Raw genomic sequence first — 25,713 nt, 5'->3', positions numbered from 1 at the left:
AGATCTCTTTGTTGGTAACTGGATATCCATTTGCTCTTTTCTGGTGGGGATAATACTCCCTACTTGCTTGAGATTGAGTACTTCAGTGCTCTACAATGCGGTCAATTTAATTTGTAACAGAGTAACAGAGACTGGAATCATTCTTGTAATATTATTTCTATTTTACCTTCAATAGTCCAGGTGCTGCTAGGATAAGGAAACAAGCACAAGTAGACTGTAATAGATAGACAGCAACACCAGACCCCAAACAAAGAGTTTTTTTTGCAGGCTAGACACAAAGGTGGACTTTGAGAGCTAACCCCCCCCCCCCCGTTTAGTTTGAATTACCTCCATTGGAGATTTCATGACGCTTCAGCCCAAGAAACTGGGGAAGCCAGTTTCACATCTTTCTCCTGTTCTGCAGGTGACTGCAAGCTGACTATTTTAAAAGGTGGTGCAGCTGATCTGCTGCCCGAACTGCTCATTAATCAGCATTCATTATTATGACCAAGCTGTGGAAAAGCCAAAGTGATGTTTTTTTCATGAGCAAGGACAGCACAATCCAAATCATTCAGATTCTTTACACTTCATGGGTTGGATCCTGACTAAAGTTGACATTAACTCCCACTGATTTCTAATGGATATAAGTTAAACTAACATCATCTGGACTGAACCCAGTGAGTTTGGGTACTTATTCAGTGCTCTGCTGAAGTCTGAGTGCTTCACTGTTCAATATGCAGCCATGCAAATAACTCTTCAACTCTATCAATAGACCCCTGACATTTAATACTTAGATTCTCTCTACCAAGATGCTAGTCTCTGGACTTTATAGTCTATCATTCCTTAACACGAGCCAGCTGATAGCCCCCCACCCTCCAGCTCCAGTTCTATTTTGGGGGTCAGAGTTTCCCTGCTGTTGCTCTCTATTATATTATCTACACACTCTGAAATCAATGGAAAATGTTGAGGATATTAACATCCTTCAGCAAAGAGACCTAGAATGTAGTGCTTAGGTATAATAAGACCCAAAGTTCAGGTCAGGAGATCAGGGGAATGCTTGTCTAAACAGGTATGTGTTCAAGGGCCAGCAGAATGCCAGTGTAGATGGGCCCACACTTATTTCAGCTGGGAGAGCGTTCCACAATATTGATGCCACCAGTGCAAAAGCCACAAACCAATACACATTCAGCCATGGCAAAACTGCATAAGTTTCATTTGCAGTTCTTAATGCCATTACTGGGCAATGGAAAGGAAGTTGTTTTCTTTTTCGGGTTGACAGAGAATGGCTTGCCTAAGGCCAGTGAGTTAGTTCAGCCTCTTACAGGGCAATCCTATGTATGTCTACATACAAGTAAGTTCCAATGTGGTAAATGGGACTCACAATCTAAACTTGAAATCTAAACCTCTAAGTAAGCAAAACAAAACAACTCACCACCACTCCATCATTGATGGGGTGTTTGTGTCAATTGTGTTGACAACCGTAATCTAGTTCTGCCCAATTTCAGTAAGCATGCTGGTCAGGTTATGTGACCTGGTTGTTTCACACATTGATGCATGGAGAGCTTCTTTTAAAGTACAATAAATTGGGCAACAAGCTTTCCAAGCTGTAGCTGTCCCCACTTCCCCCATCCTGAGAAAAGTGTCGTCATATTCACAGCTGCTACACTCCAGCATGGGCGTAATCTTACTCCAATAGGTTTCCTGTTTTCCCCTTCTTTCAAACAGCACGTGCAGCACATGCCACCCCAAAAGCACTTTTCTTGATTTATGTTGATTTATTTGCACCTTTAATTCAATTCAATTTTAGAAATGCCATATTGAATATTACTCTAGATATTTTAAATTCACTTTATGTCTGTAGGTTATAATTTTCATTGTAAAGAGTAACATTTTGTGACCATGAATACTGACAGTTTGCCATGATGTGTCATTTTATATTGTTTCTGCTGTTTGACCTCTGATCTAATGTGATTTATCCGTGCTGAATCTGTTTCCTCTCAGTCTTTTTTGCTTTGCTGATGGCATGGAACACGTTACATTTCTCTGATGTATCAAAATTAGCCCTTTTGTTATTTACTGGATTAGTGATGGTATTAATGAAAGTAACCTTTGCCTGCACATTGCCTCACATTCATTTCCCATGTACTAACGGGATATTGTGCTTTCAGCTCTAAACAAATCCAGATTATATCTTCTGAATCTTTCATTGTGAAATTATGGGGCTTAATTCAGGCCATGGTGGGTGCAGTACTTGCAGGTGGAGCATAAGGCATAACAGAGCCAGTTCTCCCTTACATTCTTTGTGAGCAGACATTCAATGCACCTGATGTTTAGGTGTGATGGCAAGTCTCCATGCTTTGCATTTGTTGCGTGAGCAGAGGTGGCTGATTCCTCACAGTGGCTTGGTTGGGGAAGAAAGAGAGCTTTGTTATACATACCCTGTAGTGATCCCTCTGCATGTAGTTACTGCAGTGTAGAGGACTGAGTCCTTGGGAAAGTTAGTAGCAGGTACTGCACTAAAATAGATGTTGATATCCATGTGAAAGAGATAGACAGAGGCATATCCATGCCTTTATCAAAAGGGTTGTTATGTAGCTCCAAGTTCCATTAGTGCAAACCTCCTTTTGTGCTTATGACAGTTATAATATAAGTAGTTTAAAATGTTAATAATGCTTAAAAAAAAGAAAATCAGGATTCTAATATAAAATCAGGATTCTAACTGATAGTGATTAGGACTGCAGAGCCAGAGTACGGTATTTATTTGAGATTAATTAACACAGGCTGTATATATGTGAGGGACACGGGTGGCGCTGTGGTCTAAACCACTGAGCCTAGGGCTTGCCGATCGGAAGGTTGTGGTTTGACTCCCCACAACAGGGTGAGCTCCCGTTGCTCGGTCCCAGCTAGCAAACCTGCCAACCTAGCAGTCTGAAAGCATGTCAAAGTACAAGTAGATAAATAGGTACCGCTCCGACGCTGCTTTGGTTTTGCTAGAAGCGGCTTTGTCATGCTGGCCACATGACCCAGAAAAACTGTCTGCGGACAAACGTCGGCTCCCTTGGCCAATAAAGTGAGATGAGTGCTGCAACCCCAGAGTCATTCGCGACTTGACTTAACTGTCAGGGGTCCTTTTACCTTTTATGATATATGTGTAGCAAAACATTCCATTTATGTTGGTAGAGATCTGTATGTGTACTAAATGCAGCCCAGATTCTCCTAATCTTTATGTCTGTTCAATATAATACTTATTTTGATTTGGTTTGGCTCATGGTTTCACCTCTCTAGTGATTACCATGATCCGGGGGGGGGGGGGGAATCAAACCAATGCATTAATTCGGTAGAATATCATTGTTGCTTTGCACATAGAAAACTGGCTTGATTACCGTAAATAAACAAAGTAATAGAGAGCATCTGGTTTTCCTCTTGTTTCTCATTACAGTCTGACACAAACTCTTCTAGTCTGTTGACAAAACTAGATTTAGCTACTATGGTTGCTGTTTACAAAGCAAACATTCATGCCCCATCCTGGTTTTATATTGATCTTTAGGAAAGTGATCAATTTGATCCAGTCTTCTGTCCATACCTGGTAGTGTTTGCTCTTTGCTTTGCATTCCAGCCCTTAAAATAACAACCTCTGTCCAACTATGAGAGCTTGAGGCAGCTGAGAAGTGGCCAGTGTCTGGTCTGAGTTAAATCCAAGCAGACAGCAAGTAAGAAAAGGATCTTTGATAGCTCCATGAGAGGACAGTGCCGGCCAAAGCATTCTCTTCCTGGGGCAGCTACCATAAATGTATCCGAAGGCCTTGAAGGAGCTGGCTGGATGCTAAAGGACTCTCACCTTATTTTGTAGTCTTAGGCTTCTGTGAATTGTTTGATAGAAGTAATGAAAAAGTTTAATCTGCCATGAGTCCTGCAGTGCTGTCAGGATTGGGATCGGGCTTGGATTGGCAGGCTTTGATGCAAATGGAAAAGGATGAAACAGAGCAGGACCCTGAATGGTGGGAACTTTGAGTTGGAGGAGGGGATAATCTTACCTGTTCAACCCAAGTTCAGCCAAAGGGGCAGCAGGGATTCTGGGTCTGCCCTCGCAGCTTTCCTGTGGAGTGGAGAGCCATTGGGAAGGATGTTGCTGGACTGCAACTCCCACCATGCCGATGTTTTGGCCATGCTGTCTGGACCTGATATGAACAACACCTGAAGGCTAACCATTTCTGGTTTAGATGGTGAAAGATGTTGCTTTTTAATCCAAATGTCCCATCTGCTGACAGAGTTTTGGATAATGCTGTTTTAATTCCCATTTTGTTTCCTCCACACTTATCTCAGAAATATATTGTAGAGAAGGGTTTCCTAAAATGGAAGCCTTTGAGGGGAGGGAGATATGGTTGGTGGAAAGTAGAAGGTCTTGGCTACCTTGTGGGACTGCAAATTTTAAAAAAGGTAAAGGACCCCTGACAGTTAAGTCCAGTCGCAGACGACTCTGGGGTTGTGGCGCTCATCTCACTTTCAGGCTGAGGGAGCCGGCTTTTGTCTGCAGACAGTTTTTCTGGGTCATGTGGCCAGCATGACTAAGCCGCTTCTGGCTCAATGGAACACCGACACCAGAGCAGTGCACAGAAACACTGTTTATGCTGTTTACCTTCCCGCTGGAGTGGTACCTATTTATCTACTTGCACTTTTGGGTGTGCTTTCGAACTGCTAGGTTGGCAGAAGTTGGGGCCGAGCAATGGGAGCTCACTCCGTCATGGGGATTCGAACCGCCGACCTTCTGATTGGCAAGCCCAAGAGGCTCAGTGGTTTAGACCACAGCGCCACCCGCATCCCTCCCTGCAAATTTAGCTGCAAATAAATGGATGGGATGGTGCCTGATCAGATTCTGTCTGAAGAGGTAAGGTTGGGGTGGTAGATTGCATGTCTGTTTATCCCACATATTCTGAATCTCTCAAAGGGAGCTTGGAGGGAAAACTTCAGCTATAAACAAAAGCACAATGGAATATATTCTTAAGGATGCTCTGCATTTCCATTAAGCATCTGTTAATACACTTCATACTCTTTCGTTATGGATATGCAGGTTACACCTGGCACTGTGTATTAAATATGGTTCTGTTTTTTGTTTTGCAGGCTACTGATTAACTGGAAGTTCCATGGCCTAAGGAACAATTAATTACATCTCCCCAACTTACTCTTCCAAGGCATGTAGCAAGAAACAAGGCGGGGTATAGGTATATCCTATGATGGAAGTGTTTGCTTGTGAGAGAAGAAAATTGTGCTATTACAAACAAATACTCAAGCATTATGTGGCAATCCACCATAAACAGCATTCTGAAGGCCATTAATAATACAGCTGTGTTGTATGCTGTAAGTCTGCTGTGAAGATATAGCAGTGTTTTGCTTTTCTTTCAGTGCTATGATGTAATTCATAGTATTTGAGGGAAAGCAGGGTAGTGTCTGAAGCCTGTGTTTCAAGATGCTCTCTGAAGAGAGACAGCAGTGTCTGCATTTGGTCTTTGGCAGAGTTTTCAGTCCACCAGAAAGGAAATGGCGATAAAGATAAAGCACCCTAGATGCCAGTTATGAAAGTACAAAGAAATTGGATGCACACAACTCTCTCTTCCAAAAACGTGAAGAAAAGCTGTTCAGTGTTTTTATTTACCACATGAGAAAGAAATGACTGATAGCAGAAAACCCTGGGAGAGAGGCATATGTATCCCTGCTTCTGTGGAGTTTCTTAACATAAATTATGACATTATACAGAAAAGCTACAAAAACAACACTATACATAACCACTTATATAAAGCATGTGACTCATTTGCAAATAAAGACAAATGTTTAGAAACTGGAATTCCTTCTTCACTGGAAAGAACTGTGTATGCTGAAATTCAGTTACAAATGGATGGATCTCAAGTTGAGTTGAAGCCACTAAGAAGCCAGTCCTCAGTAAATAAAAATGAAAATGAAACTGAGAGTGCTGATTTCAAGTATGTTAAAGAGAGAAAGAACATCTCAAAAAGTTTGTGTACCTTGCACAACAGCTTCATTTGGAACGAATGCTTACAGCCAGTACAGGCTTATAACGATTGCACCAATATTTCTGCAGCTTGCACTTGTAAAACAGTGGAACTACCAGCTACCTGTGGGAATAAAACTGGACAACAGTTGTGTGATTCCTATGGCACTACAGTGGATAACTATTTGTATTTGGAAAGAACAACCCCAAAACTCAACATGGCATGCTCAGGTCACAATATTTCTAGCGGTAATATTACTGGAAGACTGCCTTCAAAGCCCAGTTTGAGCCATTATCAAAACTGCAACGAAGGCCACGGAGAAGAAATGGATGAAGATTCTTCTCGTACTAAGAAAGAGCGCTCCACTTTATTAGTCAGAAGATTTTGCAAAAATGATAAGGAGGTTAAGAAATCGGTCTATACTGGAACAAGAGCTATTGTTAAAACTTTACCGTCGGGGCACATAGGAGCTGTCGCTTGGAGTTGTCTTGACCGGAAGAGAACCCATGATGAATTAAGGCACTCTAGGATTATATCAGAAGAATTAATTGCCTTTCAGATTTCAGTGAGCCAAGCGTTAAGTTCTTGCCTTCTGCAGTCCATATGGCATGGGGTAAGTGTCTTTTTATAACTTTCAGATGCCTTTCTAAACTTAGTGCTTGAGCGAGAGCAGCTGGTTGGGTGCTTCTGTAGAGCCATCTTCATGATGATGCTGTTGCTTCTATGTACCTGGACAATGCCAGGAGTGGGTCAGAGTTCTGGTGAGATTGGAGTTGGAAGGGTGCACCAGTGGAACCAATGCGGCACTTCTGCCAGGGTACCCATGCAGTCCTCCCCCTCCCCACCACTATCCAGGCATCCTCCTCCTGACAGGTGTTAGGAGGACAGCTTTGCACCATCCCCCCCCCCCAAATGCCTGTCACATCTGTGCTTGAGAAATTCAAGACTGAAAAATCACATTATGTTTAATGATCTAGTTTGCCTCTAAATTAAAGCAAGAAATTACAATCCATCTCTATCAGTTCTTTTAAAATAAATGTGGCAAGAGCTTTAATACTTAAACATTTATTTTCTTTGTGTGTGTGGATAAAGTATATATTGCTATCAAAACCATCTAGAGTTGACGGCTCTGCTTAAGTGTGTGGTGCATATTGTTGGTTAGTAACTATCTCTGCTATTCTCAGCAACAAACCACAACTTCAGATTATGGTTTGTTGGCAGTAAGCATGCCATAGTTAAGCTGCAGGCAGCCTTTACATACAATGCTAAGCCATGGTTTAATAAACCATAGCTTAATAAACCATTGTTTAGAATTATGTGTGAACCAGGCTGTGAGAACAGAATGCTGGACTAAATAGGACTTTGGTCAGATTCATCCAGACCCTTCCTGTGCTCTTATTTGCTTCTTCTGTCTTCTTGAGACCGAGAACAAGACTAAATTATTATTGTCTTATTTTATGTGCATTAATATATGAGGGACTGATTTGGTGAGAACTTGCCTTGAGACAAATGGGAGATTTTATGGGCATTAGCTCTTCCAGTTGTGTGATTCTGTGAAAATACATTTATCTGTATGTTAACTCTGGTTCTGGCACATTTTCATTATAGGAAAATACTTCATTTTCAAATCTTGTTATAAACCATGTTTGTGACCAGATTCAAATAGATTACTTTTATGCCTTTAAAAAAATAATTAAAAAATGCATGCTTAAAAAAAATCTTTATTTCTTAGTGGCTGAACACATTGACATCAAAATTTAGTTTTAGTAATTGAGTACTTGGAGGCAATGTCATATGCAATAACATTGATATAATCTTTCTACATGGGCAGGGGAAGTGCATACTAATAGTTGTAAAATGCAGAGCAATCTTATTTTGCCACAAATGCAAATATTAGTTAACACACATGGCAGCTGCCCTATTTGTGTACACGTGGTTTTTCCTATATTGAGATGATGGCAGTCAAAAGGCTGGTCTGATATTCTGCTATTGCTGATATAGTTTTTATGATGCTATTTCTGTTTGGTTAATTTTAGTTGTGGTTTATGTTTTTTCTCATTAACACAGCTTGCATTTTAATTAATTGTAGAAAGGTAGGTTATTATCATTGAAAGACAGAAAAAGAATAAAGTTTCTGAGAGAGTTAACTCAAAGGTTAGAAGATGAAAATATTCAAGCTATTACCTTGGTGTGAAGAAAGACCACAGACTGCCTGACTGACTAATCAACGCTTAAACAGTCTTTTTCTGCTCTCCTACTTAGCCTGCCGTACAAGCCTCACTTGCTTAGTATTTCAGGTTGTATATGTGGTATATTTTAAAAACTGGCTTGGCTTGTAGTTGTGCTTTCAACTCCTTTTCACTCAAAACACCTTTCCTTCAAGCACTGACCCCTGACACCAGCACTGGGCACTTCTGTCCTCATCTCGCTCTGGGTATGTTCCTTTGGCAGAAATAATTATTTATGGTATGGTAACTACCGGTATTTAAGAACTTCCCATATGGTATGCTGAATTGACTTGCACAATACTGTACACTACTCAGCTACAGCTTGCGGTTAGTGGGAAAAGAGCTTAACCATGACTCCTGGTTTAAAAGAGTTATAATTATAATTATTTATTGAATTTATATACTGCCCTGTACCCAGAGGTCTTGGGGCAGTTCACAGAATAAAATAAAAAATATAAAACCACAAAATACATAATCAAAATAACAACAACCCAATAACACTATATATACTGATATAGTTTCAAGTGCTACATGAATAAAAAAATAATTGTCATAATAATCAAATAAGCATAAAAAAAAATAATAATCATAATACATAGTAGTCAAATGATTCCTGTATATAAAAAATATCCGTTGCTAGCATTAATATATCATGTGCCCTATCTATCTATCTATCTATCTATCTATCTATCTATAATATAAAATCTCTTTTTTAAAAAAGTGTTTTTTGATGGTGAGATTTTTTGTTCTGAAGCTCCGCCGTAATGAGTTTAATATCCATATTAGGAGTTAAAGGCCAAACTCATCTGACTTGTTCTAAGCTCCATCAAGATGCCAAAAGCAGTGTCAGAAGAGTGCCAAACTTAGCAGAGATTTAAAGGAAATTCCACATGATTGTGACTCAGTGAATCCAAGGCAGGGAAGTGTGGTGGGTGGGTGGGTGTGTCGGTGGAACGCCCTCATCAATGTCCAAACCCCATCAGTTTAATTCAGCAGCATGGAATTGATTTTGCCAGCTGCTTTCGAAAACTATTAAATGAGCAAGTTATAAATAGATAAATAAATAAAGCAAGGTAGCCATTGAAACACCTGATAAAAGAGGGCAGTCTTCTTTAAACTAAGCAAAGTGGCAGGGTGGCAGAAACCTTCCTTTTCATTTCTGTTATTTAAAAGAGAGAATAATGGAATAAAACACAGGGGTTAGAAACAATTTATTCCAGTCACAGGTTGCAAAGGGAGTTGCAGATGTGGGAATCATCCAAATGCCTTAATCAGTGACCAAACTTTCAAGGCCGTCACAGTTTGGTTTCTTTTTCAGCTTGCTACTCAGCGATGCCTGTAGCATTTATTTCTTAAACCAAATTTATATGCCACTTGATTGTAGTAAAACCTCTAAGCCACGTCATGCTCTGCTATTGCAGAGTAATACAATTGGTCTGCAATAAACTAAAACATAGAACAGGGTTGTAGCATGGCTATCTCTTAAGTTTAACCAGCTAATTGATCGTTCTCTCTTATAGTATTTCAGTTACCTGTGTGTACCCTCAGTGGAACATAGAGCTTCCTTAAGCAGGTGTGGCTTTTGAGCTGAGTGCTGTCTTGCTTCAACTCTCCAAGGGCCATGTGATAAAGTGGGCGTGGCCAAGTTGGGAAGTGGGCATGGCCAAAGCAGGAAATTTAATACCTTTCCTACAACTGCCACAAAGTATATTTATACCAGATGGGTGGGGTATAAATCATAAAATATTACTATTATTATACTTTACTTCTTCCTTCTTCTTTATATTGATTTTACTTCTTTATCCCAAATCATTGTGCTCATTTATTCAGTTAACTCCCCCAATTCATTCCATTCAATCCACAAATGAACCCCTCCCTTCATTAAGCCCTATAGTATTTTTAACTATTTCCCCATATATATTCCTTCAAAGACCTTCAAAGTTCCTTTCTTCCCACCCAAAATGTCTTCAGATGCATTGAGTTTTCTCACCAATGGGTGCTGATGAATTCATTACCTCAATCCATTTCACTGTAGCTGCATGGTTTCTTCCCCTTTGATGATTTGGATGATATTCAGAATCAGGATGCCCCCCCCCCCCGCAAAGCTGGATCCCCATCCTGGTCCATCCCATGTGAGTCAGGGGACACCAGAGCCTCTCCCGACCTCCAAGGAGAGACACATCTGCAAACCCAGAGACTTCACAGGTGGAAACTACATTACCCTGAAGGAGCCAACTGCTACAGTGGCAGGCACCAACCCTTTAACTGGCTAGGAGACAGCCTCAGAGGCTGCTGATTCTGGTAAGCACCTACCTATAAAATTCACCCACTTGCTCGAGGATCTTGCTGAGACTACATGAGGCTTCAACTCCAGGAGCAATACTGGTGGTCCTGAACCCACACCTTGCACTACCTTCAAGGTGCATTAGTCTGTGGAATCAGGAGTTGATCTTGCTTGGACCATCACTCCTCCTTAGTGATGGGCATCTCTGTGGATCGCAACAGTTTCAGGGGGGTGAAGATGGATCCTGTTCAGGATGAGTGAACTGGCTATCCCTACAACCTTAAGGTAAAGGGACCCCTGACCATTAGGTCCAGTCGGGACCAACTCTGGGGTTGCAGCGCTCATCTTGCTTTATTGGCCAAGGGAGCCAGCATACAGCTTCCGGGTCATGTGGCCAGAATGACTAAGCCGCTTCTGGCGAACCAGAGCAGCACACAGAAATGCTGTTTACCTTCCTGCCGGAGCAGTACCTATTTATCTACTTGCACTTCGTGCTTTCGAACTGCTAGGTTGGCAGGAGCAGGGACTGAGCAACGGGAGCTCACCCCGTCACGGGGATTCGAACTGCCGACCTTCTGATTGGCAAGTCGTAGGCTCTGTGGTTTAACCCACAGCACCACACGTGTCCCTCCCTACAACCTTACTGGGGCCTAATTAAGTGCTTTTTTACAGGTTATTTACAGGCCCAGAAAGTGTCAAACAGCATCAGGTAGCAGAGACCTCAATCATCTCAAAGTGCAGCTTGGGGGGCAGGGCATGTGCTCAGTTGTTGCCCCAAAGACTCTGATACATATGATTTGTAAGTCACCGCACATAGGGGAAGGGGAGCCCTTGACACACATCCCTCCAGTCTGTCTGGAGGTAAGGCTCTCCCATCATCCTCCGATTCTGAGGTTGACTCCCCTATAGCTTCTCCTGTCCCACAGCCATGCAGGAGCATGGTGACTACCAAACCTGCTATGGACCATTTCTGGAGGGTTGTCTAGGAGCTGCCCAGGGTCCTGATTTGCCTTGCTTTCCATGACTCAGGTAACTACTATCACTTCCCCATCAGAGCAGATCATGTGGAATTTTTTAAGGTGGTGGTGGGGGAATACCTGCTCTATTTCTATTTTTAGGGAACTTTTGATATCTATGCTACTAATTACTTATGTGGTTTAAATTTTAGAGAAAATGTACTCTTATTGGTACAGTAGTACTATAACATAACAGTCGTAACAATATGTTAAAGGTAAGTAAACATTTATCAGCTTTAGAGATTGACCCATAAGTAGTAGCAGTTGCCAGGACATTAGCATGTTCACCTCTACATGGCTCCAGCCTTATTTCAGATATTGTGATATATCAAAATACCGTGATGCTTAACTGGTGATAGCCCAGCCCTACTGTCTAGCCAATGAGGTAAAATTGTCTAATGGGTAAAACTTAAGAGGTGTATGTTGTATGACTCCTATTAAATCTTTTCATTTGAAAGTGAGATGGATATACCCTCTGGTGGAGAAATCTATTACTACAGATCCCTTGCTATACTGGGATAATAAACAGCTTGTTTTCATAGCATTGACATTTTCTGATATGCTGTAGTCTTGGTAGATTTAGAGAGAGATTTTATTTTCAGAAGTATGTGGATTTTGAAAAGAGATTGTAAAACAAAGTCACTGTGTTTGTAAGCGCAGCATGTGACTAATTGTTCTGCATAACGTTTAATGTTCTGTTTTTTACAAACACCGGGTATTAGACTTTTGTTTAATTTGGTATTTGATGACTGAGGACTTCAGATTGCAGCCTCATTTATCCTAAGATTTTCCCAATCTTTTGCATATTAAAAATGGTGAGTTATATTAAAAATATTCCTGAGAGGTAGCTGTGTTGTTGTTTGCTGCAAGTGACTTAACACAGCACAAAATATGTGAGACAAGTACACTGAACCACAACAAAAATTTACACATATAGACCTTGCACAATAACTATTTTCTGAATTTTGGTCAAATAAATATGATATGGACTACTTTTGAACTTTGTCCTATTTTCAAAACAAATGCAGCATCAGCTAATCACAAGACAAAGGTTAATATAAAAGGATACAAACGTATGAGGCAAAATCTTGCCTTTGATACCTGCTTCTAAAAACTAAAAACTATAACCATATGAAATGTTTCATGTTTCATATTTTTTGAAGAAGTGGAAGCTGCAAAACTCAAAAGTTGCAGTAAGTAAGCATGCTACTAAATGCCTTTTCTCTTAATGGCTGAACAGTTGTGACCCACAACATTCTGTTATTAAAGATATAATCAGTAATCTTTTGGGCTAAAAAAAATGAGGGGCTAGTACTCATATCTTGATAAAAGTGATATGGGTGCCATATCAGCACAAACTGGTTGTCACAGGCAGCAATCAATCAATCAATCAATCAATCAATAGTACTGGTGAGTACTGTAACCCAAAAAAAGTGCACTGGGCATAAGAGCTCATTTTTTTTCATTATTATTATTATTACTTGTAGCTTCTGAAAAGAAGCTAGAGTTAGGCTGTTGCCTAATCCTCCAGTTCTCTACACTGAATTGCATTTCCGTTTCTACATGCTCTTTGCCTGGTTATTTGAGGAAACAACTTCTACTAGGATGTAACTAGCGGGCCAAAAGAGAATAGTGACATTTTCTTAGGATCCCATAGTGACACAAACACTTGTCCAGATTTAACAAAAGTGGCTTAAATTATAAAACTAAGTTTGAGATAATATAAAAATAATTAACAAACAATGAACACCATATATACTATACGTATGTTACACATGTATTTCCTTTTCTCTGTGTGGATACTTAAATATTCTCACTAAAGGTTATGAACCAATATTCAAATACCTCTTCAGCTTAGGGGATTTTTATTAGTATTTTGAAAATAGCCGACTGCAGTTGCGGCTGCAGTACTGGAATCCTCAGTTATAATTTTTTTTCCCCTTTAGCCATGTACACTTTTTATGATTTTTGTTCTCAGTCTTGGGTTGTTGAAATTTGAATTTCTGGCCAGCAGGTGGAGACTGAATAAAACTTTCAGCATTTATTTTGTAGCTGGCTTTATTCTGAGCAAGGGAAGCAAACCTCAAACAACCCGAGTGTTTTCAAAGATATGATAATGAAAATAAAACAGTATTGTTTAATCCCACCACCAGAAATGCACTTTTGCTCAGGTTTCTGGCAATGGCAACACCGTCATCACTCCCATACTCACTCACCCAGCTTCCCTGTCTACCCTCACTGGCAGCAGTTAATTAATGATTTCAGCCCGAGGTCTTTTGTAGGCCTTGGCTTAAAGGTAAAGGTAAAGGGACCCCTGACCATTAGGTCCAGTTGTGACCGACTCTGGGATTGTGGCGCTCATCTCGCTTTATTGGCCGAGGGAGCCAGCGTACAGCTTCCGGATCATGTGGCCAGCATGACTAAGCCACTTCTGGCAAACTAGAGCAGCGCACGGAAACACCCTTTACCTTCCTGCCGGACCGGTACCTATTTATCTACTTGTACTTTGAGGTGCTTTCGAACTGCTAGGTTGACAGGAGCAGGGACCGAGCCACTGGAGCTCACCCCATCACAGGGATTTGAACCACCGGCCTTCTGATCGGCAAGTTCTAGGCTCTGTGGTTTAACCCACAGTGCCACTAAGCGTTGAACATTCTGTATTCAATGCATGGTAGGGCTGCCATTTCCCAGACATTACAGGGATTTCAAAGGCAGAATTGACATCCAGCCCGGGGGGGGGGGGGGTCCGAAATGTGACACTTTGTCCTGGATCTTAAAATCGAAAAACTGTGGGAGTTTTTGTAAAAATAACAACAACTAGGTTTTACTTTTTGAAAAACAGTGGTACCTTGGTTCACGAACTTAATCCGTTCGGGAAGTCCGTTTGACTCCTGAAACCATTCAAAAACCAAGGTGCGGCTTCCGATTGGCTGCAGGAGCTTCCTGTACTCAAGCAGAAGTTATGTTGGATGTTTGGCCTCCGAAAAACATTCGCAAAGCGAACACTTACTTCCAGGTTTGTGGCGTTTGGGAGTCAATTTGTTCGTCAATTAAGCTGTTTGAGAATCCAGGTTCCACCAAACCTAAGATATGGCTCCAGCTTTCTATGCATCTGTAAGTTTCTTTAAAACACTTCAAATCTTTCTGAGGCTGGAGAGAGGGAAAGCACACAGTGTAGTTTTACAAGTGTTTCTAAACCGTCAATACTTTATTTGCTGCAATATTAGTCTCATATTTTTTTAATGCCAAAGCCTGCTCAAGGCAGTCTGAATAATAAATGATAAAATGGCACAATACAGCCAAAACACAGTTTTAAAAATCTCAACAATAGTAGCAGCGATACTAAAACAGCGCTGTAAACCACAACAGCAGATGAAACAACAGCAGCCTTGCTGCCTCTGCTGCTTCTGCTCTTAGTTTGCTCTAACTTTCAGCAGTCAATCTCATCATGAAAATTATTTGGGTAACTTTTTGTCTTTTGAATGAAAACCTTTCACGTTTGTTTTACCTGCATCTTGTTGAATGGGGATCTTAATTTTATAAACATTTGATATTTCCCAGATAGTGATTGGGCATCAGACTTTATAAGGTGTTTGTTTGTTTGCTTGCTTGCTTGCTTGGTTGCTAAATAATAATAATAATAATAATAATAATAATAATAATAATAATAATAATAATTTATTATTTATACCCTGCCCATCTGGCTGGGCCTCTCCAGCCACTCTGGGCAGCTTCCATAAAAACCAAAAATACAATAAAATATCACACATTAAAAACTTCCCTGAACAGGGCTGCCTTAAGATGTCTTCTGAATGTCAGGTAGTTGTTTATCGCTTTGACATCTGCTGGAAGGGCGTTCCACAGGGTGGGCGCCACTACCGAGAAGGCCCTCTGCCTGGTTCCCTGTAGCTTTGCTTCTCGCAATGAGGGAACCGCCAGAAGGCCCTCGGCGCTGGACCTCAGCGTCCGGGCAGAATGATGGGGGTGGAGACGCTCCTTCAGGTATACTGGACCGAGGCCGTTTAGGGCTTTAAAGGTCAGCACCAACACTTTGAATTGTGCTCGGAAACATACTGGGAGCCAATGTAGGTCTTTCAAGACCGGTGTTATATGGTCTCGGCGGCCGCTTCCAGTCACCAGTCTAGCTGCCGCATTCTGGATTAGTTGTAGTTTCCGAGTCACCTTCAAAGGTAGCCCCACGTAGAGTGCATTGCAGTAGTCCAAGCGGAAGATAACCAGAGCATGCACCACTCTGGCGAGACAGTCCGCAGGCAGATAGGGTCTCAGCCTACGTACCAGATGGAGCTGGTAAACAGCTGCCCTGGACACAGATTTGACCTGTGCCTCCATGGACAGCTGTGAGTCCAAAATGACTCCCAGGCTGCGCACCTGGTCCTTCAGGGGCACAGTTACCCCATTCAGGACCAGGGAATCCTCCACACCTGCCCACCTCCTGTCCCCCAGAAACAGTACTTCTGTCTTGTCAGGATTCAACCTCAAACTGTTAGCCGCCATCCATCCTCCAACCGCCTCCAGACACTCACACAGGACCTTCACTGCCCTCACTGGTTCTGATTTAAAAGAGAGGTAGAGCTGGGTATCATCTGCATACTGATGAACACCCAGCCCAAACCTCCTGATGATCTCTCCCAGCGGCTGCATGTAGATGTTGAAAAGCATGGGGGAGAGGACAGAACCCTGAGACACCCCACAAGTGAGAGCCCAGGGGTCTGAACACTCATCCCCCACCACCACTTTCTGAACACGGCCCAGGAGGAAGGAGCGGAACCACTGTAGGACAGTGCCCCCAGCTCCCAGCCCCTCAAGACGGTCCAGAAGGATGTTATGGTCGATGGTATCAAAGGCCGCTGAGAGATCCAGCAGAACTAGGAAACAGCTCTCACCTTTGTCCCTAGCCCGCCGGAGATCATCAACCAGTGCGACCAAGGCAGTTTCAGTCCCATGATGAGGCCTGAATCCCGACTGGAAGGGATCCAAATGGTCCGCTTCTTCCAGGCGTGCCTGGAGTTGTTCGGCAACCGCTCGCTCAATCACCTTGCCCAAGAATGGAAGATTTGAGACTGGGCGATAGTTGGCCATCGTGGCCGCATCTAAAGATGGTTTTTTAAGAAGCGGTTTAATAACCGCCTCTTTCAGCAGGTCTGGGAAGGCTCCCTCACGGAGGGAAGCATTCACCACCCCACGAAGCCCATCGCCCAGTCCTTCCCGGCTAGCTTTTATAAGCCAGGATGGGCAAGGATCCAGGAGACAGGTGGTTGGTTTCACTCATCCAAGCAGCCTGTCCACATCCTTGGAGGTAACAGATTGGAATTGATCCCACTCAACTTGACTAGACAGAACTCTAGCACTCTCCCGCCCCGGTCCTGCTCCCACGGTGGAGTCTACTTCTTCCTGAATCTGAGCGATTTTATCTGCAAAAAACTTTGCGAAATCGTTGCAGGAGAACATGTGGCCCGTACTGGGCCCCGATGTTGCAGGTGGTTCCGCTAAATTGTGAACCACCTGAAAAAGTCTCCTGCTGCTGTTTTCTGCAGATGCAATAGAGACGGTGAAGAAATTCTTCTTCGCCGTCGCTATTGCCACTTGGTAGGCTCGACGTTGAGCTCTAACCTGTGTCCGGTCAGATTCGGAATGAGTTATCCGCCACCGGCGCTCTAGCCGTCTCAACAATTGTTTCATTGCCCTCAGATCCGTGGAAAACCACGGGGCTCTCCGGGCTCCATGCAATCGGAGAGGGCGCTTCGGAGCCAAACAGTCAATAGCCCTGGTTAACTCCGCATTCCAGCGGGCCACCAGGGAATCAGCTGAAAGGCCATCAACATGGGATAAAGCATCCCCTACTACTCTCTGGAAACCATTTGGATCCATTAAGTGGCGGGGGCGGACCATCCGAATTGGTCCCACCTCCCTGCAGACTTCTCTGCGATGGGTCGCAGAGAAGTCCAGTTGCACCAGGAAGTGATCTGACCATGGCACTTCTTTTGTTTCACTTTTACTTAGTGTCAGATCACCAACATCCATAGAGGTAAACACCAGGTCCAAGGCATGTCCGCGGCTATGGGTTGGGCCAGACTTATTCAGGGACAGCCCCATGGAGGCCATGCTTTCCACGAAGTCCCGAGCTGCCCCTTGTAAGGTCGTGTCGGCATGGATGTTAAAATTCCCTAGGACGACCAAGCTAGGTGTCTCCAGGAGAACATCTGCCACGACCTGAAGCAGCTCGGGCAGGGAATCCTTGGTGCAGCGGGGAGGTCGGTACACCAAAAGGAATCCTGTACTGCCCCTATTGCCCAACTTCCAGAACATGCACTCAGAAAACTGGGTCTTCCCAATAGGACGCCTGGTGCAAACTAATGACTTTCTAAAAATCACTGCAACCCCCCCCCCCCGCCCACATGACCTGGGTTGCTGTGCGTAAGAGAAACCTGGTGGACAAGCAGCGGCAAGGACAGGCCCATTTGCTTCATCCAACCAAGTCTCTGTTACACATGCCAGGTCAAGTCCTCCATCCATGATCAAGTCATGGATGGCAGTGGTCTTATGAATCATTGACCTGGCATTGCACAGCAGCACCTTCAGGTCATGTGGGTATCCCTTGCTGATTCTAGTATCCATCCGGTCAGGACCAGACCCGGAGGCAGGAATAGTCCTCAGACAATGACTAAACCTGCCTCCTCTGTAATGACATGGTCTGGTCTTAGCGTAACTCCTCTTCCTACCCGTGATCACTGAGATCGGTTGTCCCAGTGCATTTCCCCCTGTGGAACATGCCCCAAAATGTGTTACATTTTGCAGAAAATAATTTTTTAATATTCCATCCGTATGTTTCTTTCACTCTGGTGGCAAGATTTCATTTGTATCCAGTGTTGATGGGAAAGACACAGAGTAATTGGGTACAGTGGCTTCAAGAGATAAAATAATCAATTAGGAGAGTAGAAACCAAGAGAAGCAGAGGGCTCCAAATCATGGTTTGGAGGACTGTCTGATCTAAGCCAGTAGTTTCCCATGAGAGAGGGTTCATGACCTTTGCTTTGCAGTTGAAATAGCAATACCCTTGAAGGATACACCAGTTAGAATCAAAGTGGTTTACGGCAATAAAACCGTTAAAAAAAATTAAAACTACGCACTGATTAACCATTGTTTATTGGTTAATTGTTTGCATAGGCCGGGTGAAATAGAAAAGTTTTCAGCAAGCATTAAAAAGTTGGCACAGAAGGTGCCTGTTGAATCTCTGTTGGCAGAGTATGGACCAAGGCTTGGTTTCTTGTTGTTGTCAAATGAGCCTCACCAACTCAAGCAGCAAGAAATGATATTCCTGCAGAGGATCTCAGTGATCAAGCTGGGATATATGGGCTTAGCTTGCAGAGAAGATACATAGCACTAACCAAGGACAGCCTTAAGCTGGGAATTCACTTTTACCAACGAACAACTGCACCTGCAACAGCCTGCTACATATTCTGCAGAGTTCAAGATTAACCCTTTGTTTACCACATTAAATAAAGGAGGGAACTGGAGTGCATGTAGGGGGTGGGAGAAGGTAGGAACCTAAAGCACTGGGGCTGAGGGCCACATTCTCTGGTGGGCAGTCTTCGGGGGGCTGCATGGACTGGGCTAGAGGAGCAAGTGGGTCGCAATATAGATATGGCTCAGTAGGCTATATTCCAGTTAAGTCAAAGGTTGCTATACCCACCCATATCTCTCCATCCTAAATCCCAAAAATGAGGCATTATTACAGCACAGTGTCATATACAGCAGGGAAACGTCCTCAAGGAGGACCTGGGGCTGAAGATTGGACTCATTGATTTTTGTTCATTCTGTCCAGCAGACCTCACCACAACTAACACCATATCACAAACTGTGTATGAATATCTCCTTGGGAGAAACACAGCCCTGGATCCCCCTTGGACACACAGAAATAGTTGCACAGCTCTTTGGATTCTGGCTCCTGTATTTAATTAGGATGATAGGCAGGTTCATTGAAAGAATAGCGTGTTCAGAGCCGTATCTTTAGGGACTAGATGATCTTGAGTACAAGTCACGAGGTTACTCCCACAGCAAACATCAAATTTCATAATGTCTAAATAGCCTGTTACTATCCTCCTGCCCAAGCTGCAAGTTTGCAAAGAAGAAAGGGAATGCCATTGTTTATATGCCAGGAAAGCACTTAAACTGTGTTTGAACAAACCTGATATACTTTTGGTTTCACTAGGGCTGCCAAGAACAGATTGGCTGTATTGTAAGGTGGATCATAGCATATTAAAGGAGCTTAAGAGACTAAAGCAGTCCTCGTGCTAGATGGTATCAGGGTTACTTCCACCAGGGCAAAACTGTGGTATCGTAGGCCAGTTTCCTTATTACCAGTCTTTAAAGACTGCAGTTATGGTAGTTTGCCCATATGTGAAGCATTTAAACCATATCATGCTAGATTTTGAAGGTAAACGTTTTAAACCTTAATGCACCAACTCAGTTCACATGACAGAAATGACCTTGGAAACAGCCTTCGGCTTGCACACTGTCCTTCCTGTGTGCTCAGAGTAGTTACTTCCTAGGTTTTTTTGGCAAACCATAGTTTGTTGTTACATTAGAACCAGAAACGATTGTTTGTGTCCGCCTTGTTAAGCTTGTTTGTGCACCAGCATTAAATCCTGGCCATTGTCACTGATAGTTGGGTCTCCTTCTGCCTTTAATGCAGAGATGGGGAACTCCCCCCCCCCTTTCTGGGCAACATTCCAGAGCTCACAAGCCAGAGGCAAAAGTAACCAAAGTGGCGAATACAAATTTTACCTTTGTGCAAGTTGTCTGCTTTCAGCATACACTCACACACCTGTCTTTATCCTTCAGCTAGCCTGATAAAAACACTCAAGAATAGTATGTATGCTAGTCTGATTAAGGTTGTGGTTGAGATTTGTGTGTGGCTTGGGAGAGGCCTTAGAGTCAGATAGAGAGGTCTGGAGGGCTGACATTCCCCAGACTTGCTCTAGTGCTTATGTGAGTTGAAGAATTATGGATAGGGACTGGAAATCTGGCAAAGCAAAGCAAATTAAACTTCTTAAACTTCCAGTTCCTTTACTTTTAGATGTGGCAGTATGCAAGTGAACCAGAAAGCAGATAGGTAGGGTGAGAATTTGGTCTGTGCTAGATGGACTAGGCAGAATACTTGCGTCACCTGATTGCCTCAGATCTACAAACTGTTGCACAGAATGAAGCAATCTAGCAGTTCCACTCTCTGGAAAACATGGGCATAGCCAGGATTTATTTTAAGGGGGGCAGGCATCTTTTTTTGGGGGGGGGGAGAATGAAGTTATTTGTGATGCAGTTGGTCAGTTAAGTATTTTTATTTATTTACAGTGGTACCTCGGGTTACATACACTTCAGGTTACATACGCTTCAGGTTACAGACTCCACTAACCCAGAAATATTACCTCATGTTAAGAACTTTGCTTCAGGATGAGAGCAGAAATCATGCTCCGGCAGCGCGGCAGCAGCAGGAGGCCCCATTAGCTAAAGTGGTGCTTCAGGTTAAGAACAGTTTCAGGTTAAGTACGGACCTCTGGAACGACTTACCATATTTTTCGCTCTTTAGGACGCACTTTTTCTCCTCCAAAAATGAAGGGGAAATGTGTGTGCGTCCTATGGAGCGAATGCAGACTTCAGGGAGCTATCTGCAAGCCTTTGGAGCGCAGCGGGAGCCTTCAGGCAGCCTTCGGGCTTGCGGATAGCAGCCTGTTCTGGGGGAAGCTCGGGCTTCCCCCGCCCCAGCCCTGTGGCTGGGGGGAGGAAATAATTCCCCCCCTTTATTTCCCCCCTAAAAACTAGGTGCGCCCTATGGTCCGGTGCAGGGGACGCAGGTGGCGCTGTGGGTTAAAGCCTCAGCGCCTAGGACTTGCCGATCAAAGGTCGGTGGTTCGAATCCCTGCGGCGGGGTGCGCTCCCGCTGCTCGGTCCCAGCGCCTGCCAACCTAGCAGTTCGAAAGCACCTCCGGGTGCAAGTAGATAAATAGGGACCGCTTACCAGCGGGAAGGTAAACGGCGTTTCCGTGTGCGGCTCTGGCTCGCCAGAGCAGCGATGTCACGCTGGCCACGTGACCCGGAAGTGTCTCCGGACAGCGCTGGCCCCTGGCCTCTTGAGTGAGATGGGCGCACAACCCCAGAGTCTGTCAAGACTGGCCCGTACGGGCAGGGGTACCTTTACCTTTACCTATGGTCCGGTGCGCCCTATGGAGTGAAAAATACGGTAAGTACTTAACCTGAGGTACCACTGTACTTAATTGAGGGGGGCAGCTTCTCCCCCCTCCCCCGCTACACTCATTCTGGTAAGCTACCAGAAGTAGCAGATAGTATGGCACATCACCACCTCTCACCTGACAGCCCTGCAGTCAGGCACATCACTGCTGCTTACTGGGGAGTAGAGGGTAAAGGTGGTAGCAGGCTCAGCATGGTACAAATGCACTGGCAGAGCCAATCCAGCACTGTGCCAACAGCAACACTGATTCATGCCACAGAAACAAAGGTTACTTGAGTACCACCATTGGGAGTCCTAAAATGAGACCTCTTGTGCCTTACATCTCCAGGATGCTTGTTTATTTATTTAGCAAGATTTATACACTGCTTAATCAAAATAACAAGAATCTATGAGCTGCTTACAAAACCGAGGCAAAAAAGAGCCTTTCCAAGACAGTCATTGTTTTTCAGCCTGAGTCATTCTTCTGACTGCTCATAAAATGAACTCTTTTTATTCATCTGCCAAGGCCGAAATAACCTACATACAGAAGGAAGTGTCCAGCTGGTTAGATGGAAAATATAAGTGGTGTAGTAAAACTTTTAAGTTAGGAATGCCAGCAAGAATCTTCCTGCCCTTACTTTAACTTTTTTTTACCATGTCCTTATCTCAGAATACTATGTATTCATGAATTCCTTGAATATTTTTGGCTTTAAATGGTTTTTGGGAAGTGGCAGGGAGTTACAATAACAAAAATATTGCTTCCATCCTTTCTTATAATTAGTGTCTTTGGTGCTGGAGATGGGAATGGAGTAAAACCTCTTAGTTGCTGGAATTATGGTTCAGAGTTCCCCACTTCATTTTCTTAATGTAACTCCCTGTCAGTGGTATTTGCCTTAACCCCCCACTCACCCAAAACAAGCAAACAACTCTGCCCAGTTGCCTTTTAAAGTATTAATGTAACAAGCTGAAGGCTTTTCAGAACTGCAGGGATAGGGCAAGAATCCTGGGAGATACTTTCCTTGCTTCCCCTCCCCTTCATGTGAAAGCTATCAGACTTAACAGGGCCATCTAGGCCCTGCTTCTAAGCCACCTGCACCCCTGATTGGCTCTCCCACAGCTGCAGTAATTTTGTTGCTCTAGGGCTGGTGCATTGCTGATCGTGTCTCCTCTGCCTCATATTGTTGCTGAGAGAACATAAAAAGTGGGCTGCAAAGGGTAGGTTGTTGTTGCTGTGCCAGTTGCATGATGAATAATTCCTCCCTCATACTGTGGTACCTTGGTTCTCAAATGCCTTGGTACTCAAACAACTTGGAACCTAAACACTGCAATACCTGGAAGTAAGTGTTCTGGTCTGCGAACTTTTTTTGGAAGCTGAACATGCTCTGTTTTGAGTGTTACGCTTCTGATTTGAGTGCCACACCTCTGTTTTGAGTGTTATACTGAGGTCTGTCTGTTTTTGGTATTTATTTTGTGTTTTTGTTTTTGTGGCTCTTTTTTCTGTGTGACTGTGTGGAACTTAGTTCAGCTACTGATTGACTGTGTAGATGCAGTACATTGTTTATTGCTTTCATTTTATGGATCCATGGTCTCATTAAATAGTAAAATTCATCTTAAATTGCTGTTTTAGGGGTTGTTTTTAAAAGTCTGGAACGGATTGATCCATTTTGCATTACTTTCTATGGGAAACCGTGCCTGGGTTTGAGAACGCTTTGGTTTGGAACAGACTTCCGGAACAGATTAAGTTTGAGAACCAAGGTACCACTGTATATTTGGGGCATAGGGAAAATAGCTTAGTATGCATGTTACCTATCTAAAAATATATTTGCTTGCCCCTGGAAAGCTTCACACCTAACCTTGTTCAGCTTGCAGCATAGGGCGGCTGCTATAGACAGTATACATAAGTCAATAGAAATCACTAGCACATTTCCCCACTAACACAGGCTATCAACATTAGCGGCTTAAAACACAGTGCTGCATTTCTTGTATTTGCATGCTTCTGTACACACCAGAGAAGGGAACAGGATGTCTTCACCTGTGTAGTTTCCTTGTACCTGTAGCCTCTCCAACTCATATTAATGAAGCTGTCGTCTGCACATGTGCCACAGCTGCCTCAAGTGTGCATACCTCAGCTTAACTGCAAAATGAGTGTGGCTTGTTTTTCAAACCAGGTGGAAGTTCTTTTGAGGGGAAATGCATCTATCGGCAGTATTTCTGATAGTAGTTAATGCTATGTGCTTTAAACACCAGCATTAGGGAGTGCATTGGAGCCAGAATAAATGGTAATGTGCACACAGCCATAGATTATTCCGCCCCTTCTCACCCAAAAAAGACTTCTCTAGGTTTGGATACAATACCACTGCAAAGTTGCCTGGACGTCATTCCCATCTTTCCATCAGGCACTTGGTTGCATACAAGCACTCTGGGAGGTGCTAATGGTCAAAAAGTGACTAATACCATGAAAGTCTCTTCTCAGTTTGTTAGTTTGTGCAGAGCCTTAAAACCTGGAGTACCCTGTCCTGTTCTGGGCACTACATATTGACAAGCTGGAATATGTGTAGAAGAGGGCAACCAAGATGATAAAGGGGTCTTGAAACCAAGCCTTATGAGGAATGGCTGAGGGAACTGAGCATGCTTAGCCTGGTAAAGAGGTGATTGAGAAGAGGTATGGTAGCCATCTCTAAAGATCTTAAGGGCTGTCACATGGAGGTTGGAGGAACCTTGTTTTCTCCCGCTCTAGAGGCTAGGACTGGAACCAATGGCTTCAAGTTACAAGAAGAGTCCAACTAGACATCAAGAATAATTTTCTGACAGTAAGAGCTGTTTCAGAGTGAAACAGACTCTCACGAGACGTGGTGGACTCTCCTCCCTTGGAGGTTTTAAAGCAGAGGTTGGATGGCCATCTGTCATGTATGATCTAGTTGAGATTCTTGTACGTATTAAAAGAAGTTAGTTGGAAGGGATTCCAAGAGTCATCTAGTCTAACTCTACAATTCTATGATAATGCATTTTTCTTATAATCTCAGTTCTAATCTTACTAACACATAATAGGTTTTGAAGTGTTTATTATATCCCACCTTTTTAAAAAAATGAAAAAAGCATATTTGTAAAATCTTGGGGCTACCAGTCATGTACTCGGATCCACACTCACTTAGCTTCAACAATGCTTCAGTATAATTCCTCAAAGGTTTTTTTTTTAAGAAACCGTAGTCTCTATTAGAAGGTTTGTACTCCAGTATGCCTTTGTAGGTTGCGGCTCCTGAGACTGTACCCCTTCAAGTGCAGATTTATTTATTTATGTAGCAAAATTTATATACTGTTTGATTGTAGGAAAACCTCTAAGTGGTTTACAAAAGATATCCTGTATCTTTACAGACTAGCCATTTAAGAAGTGTTTAATTGCATGTTCCCAAATTTTTCATCCTTTATTTATTGCAGCTAATGGAGCACTGCAGACCACCTTTTTTCCCTTACACTTTGGCTGCAGTCCTTTGCACATTTCCCTGAGATTTAGACCCATTGAGCTCAATAGACTTACTTCTGAGTAAACGTGTATAGGGTTGCTGTATTAACTCTAAGCTTACATATGATGAATAGGGTCATTGCTAAGTAATTAAAAGACTGGGAGCATACTACCATGTCACAAATTTATATAAGATTTGCCTCTACTAATATATATGTATAGATGCTTCTGGCAAATTAAGATGGCGGCTGGGTGGGATCTCAATAGCACGGTGCTTTGCAGTGCTCCCAGCTGCCCTAGAATAAACAATGGTTTATTTAAGTTTTAAAAGGGGAGAAGGGGGCAGGAGGCCCAGGACCCACCACAAAAGAGCCATAGCTCAGTCCCCCCCTGGTCTACCCTCACCCTCACCCCCAAACAATGCCTGACATTTATTGGATACCATTCAAAAGGCTTATCTGTGTTGCTTTTCTCTGTAACTCTACTTGGTTTCTTTTG

The 25,713-nt window shown here is 43.1% G+C and overlaps 1 protein-coding gene across 4 annotated transcripts in view; it reads left to right on the top strand.

Moving 5' to 3' along the window:
* Positions 1-25,713, top strand: part of PLCE1 (phospholipase C epsilon 1) — a 127,900-nt gene that overhangs the window by 23,022 nt on the left and 79,165 nt on the right. For all 4 annotated transcript variants that reach the window (XM_083740822.1, XM_083740819.1, XM_083740820.1 and 1 more), the window contains one exon: positions 5,098-6,597. In XM_083740822.1, coding sequence (XP_083596948.1) covers positions 5,644-6,597 — 954 coding nt within the window. In that variant the 5' untranslated portion in view covers positions 5,098-5,643. The remainder of the gene's footprint in view (positions 1-5,097; positions 6,598-25,713) is intronic.

Source organism: Podarcis gaigeae (assembly GCF_964106915.1).
Source record: "Podarcis gaigeae genome assembly, chromosome: 5".
Taxonomy (NCBI): Eukaryota; Metazoa; Chordata; class Lepidosauria; order Squamata; family Lacertidae; genus Podarcis; species Podarcis gaigeae.
This window is presented reverse-complemented; position numbering and strand designations above follow the sequence as displayed.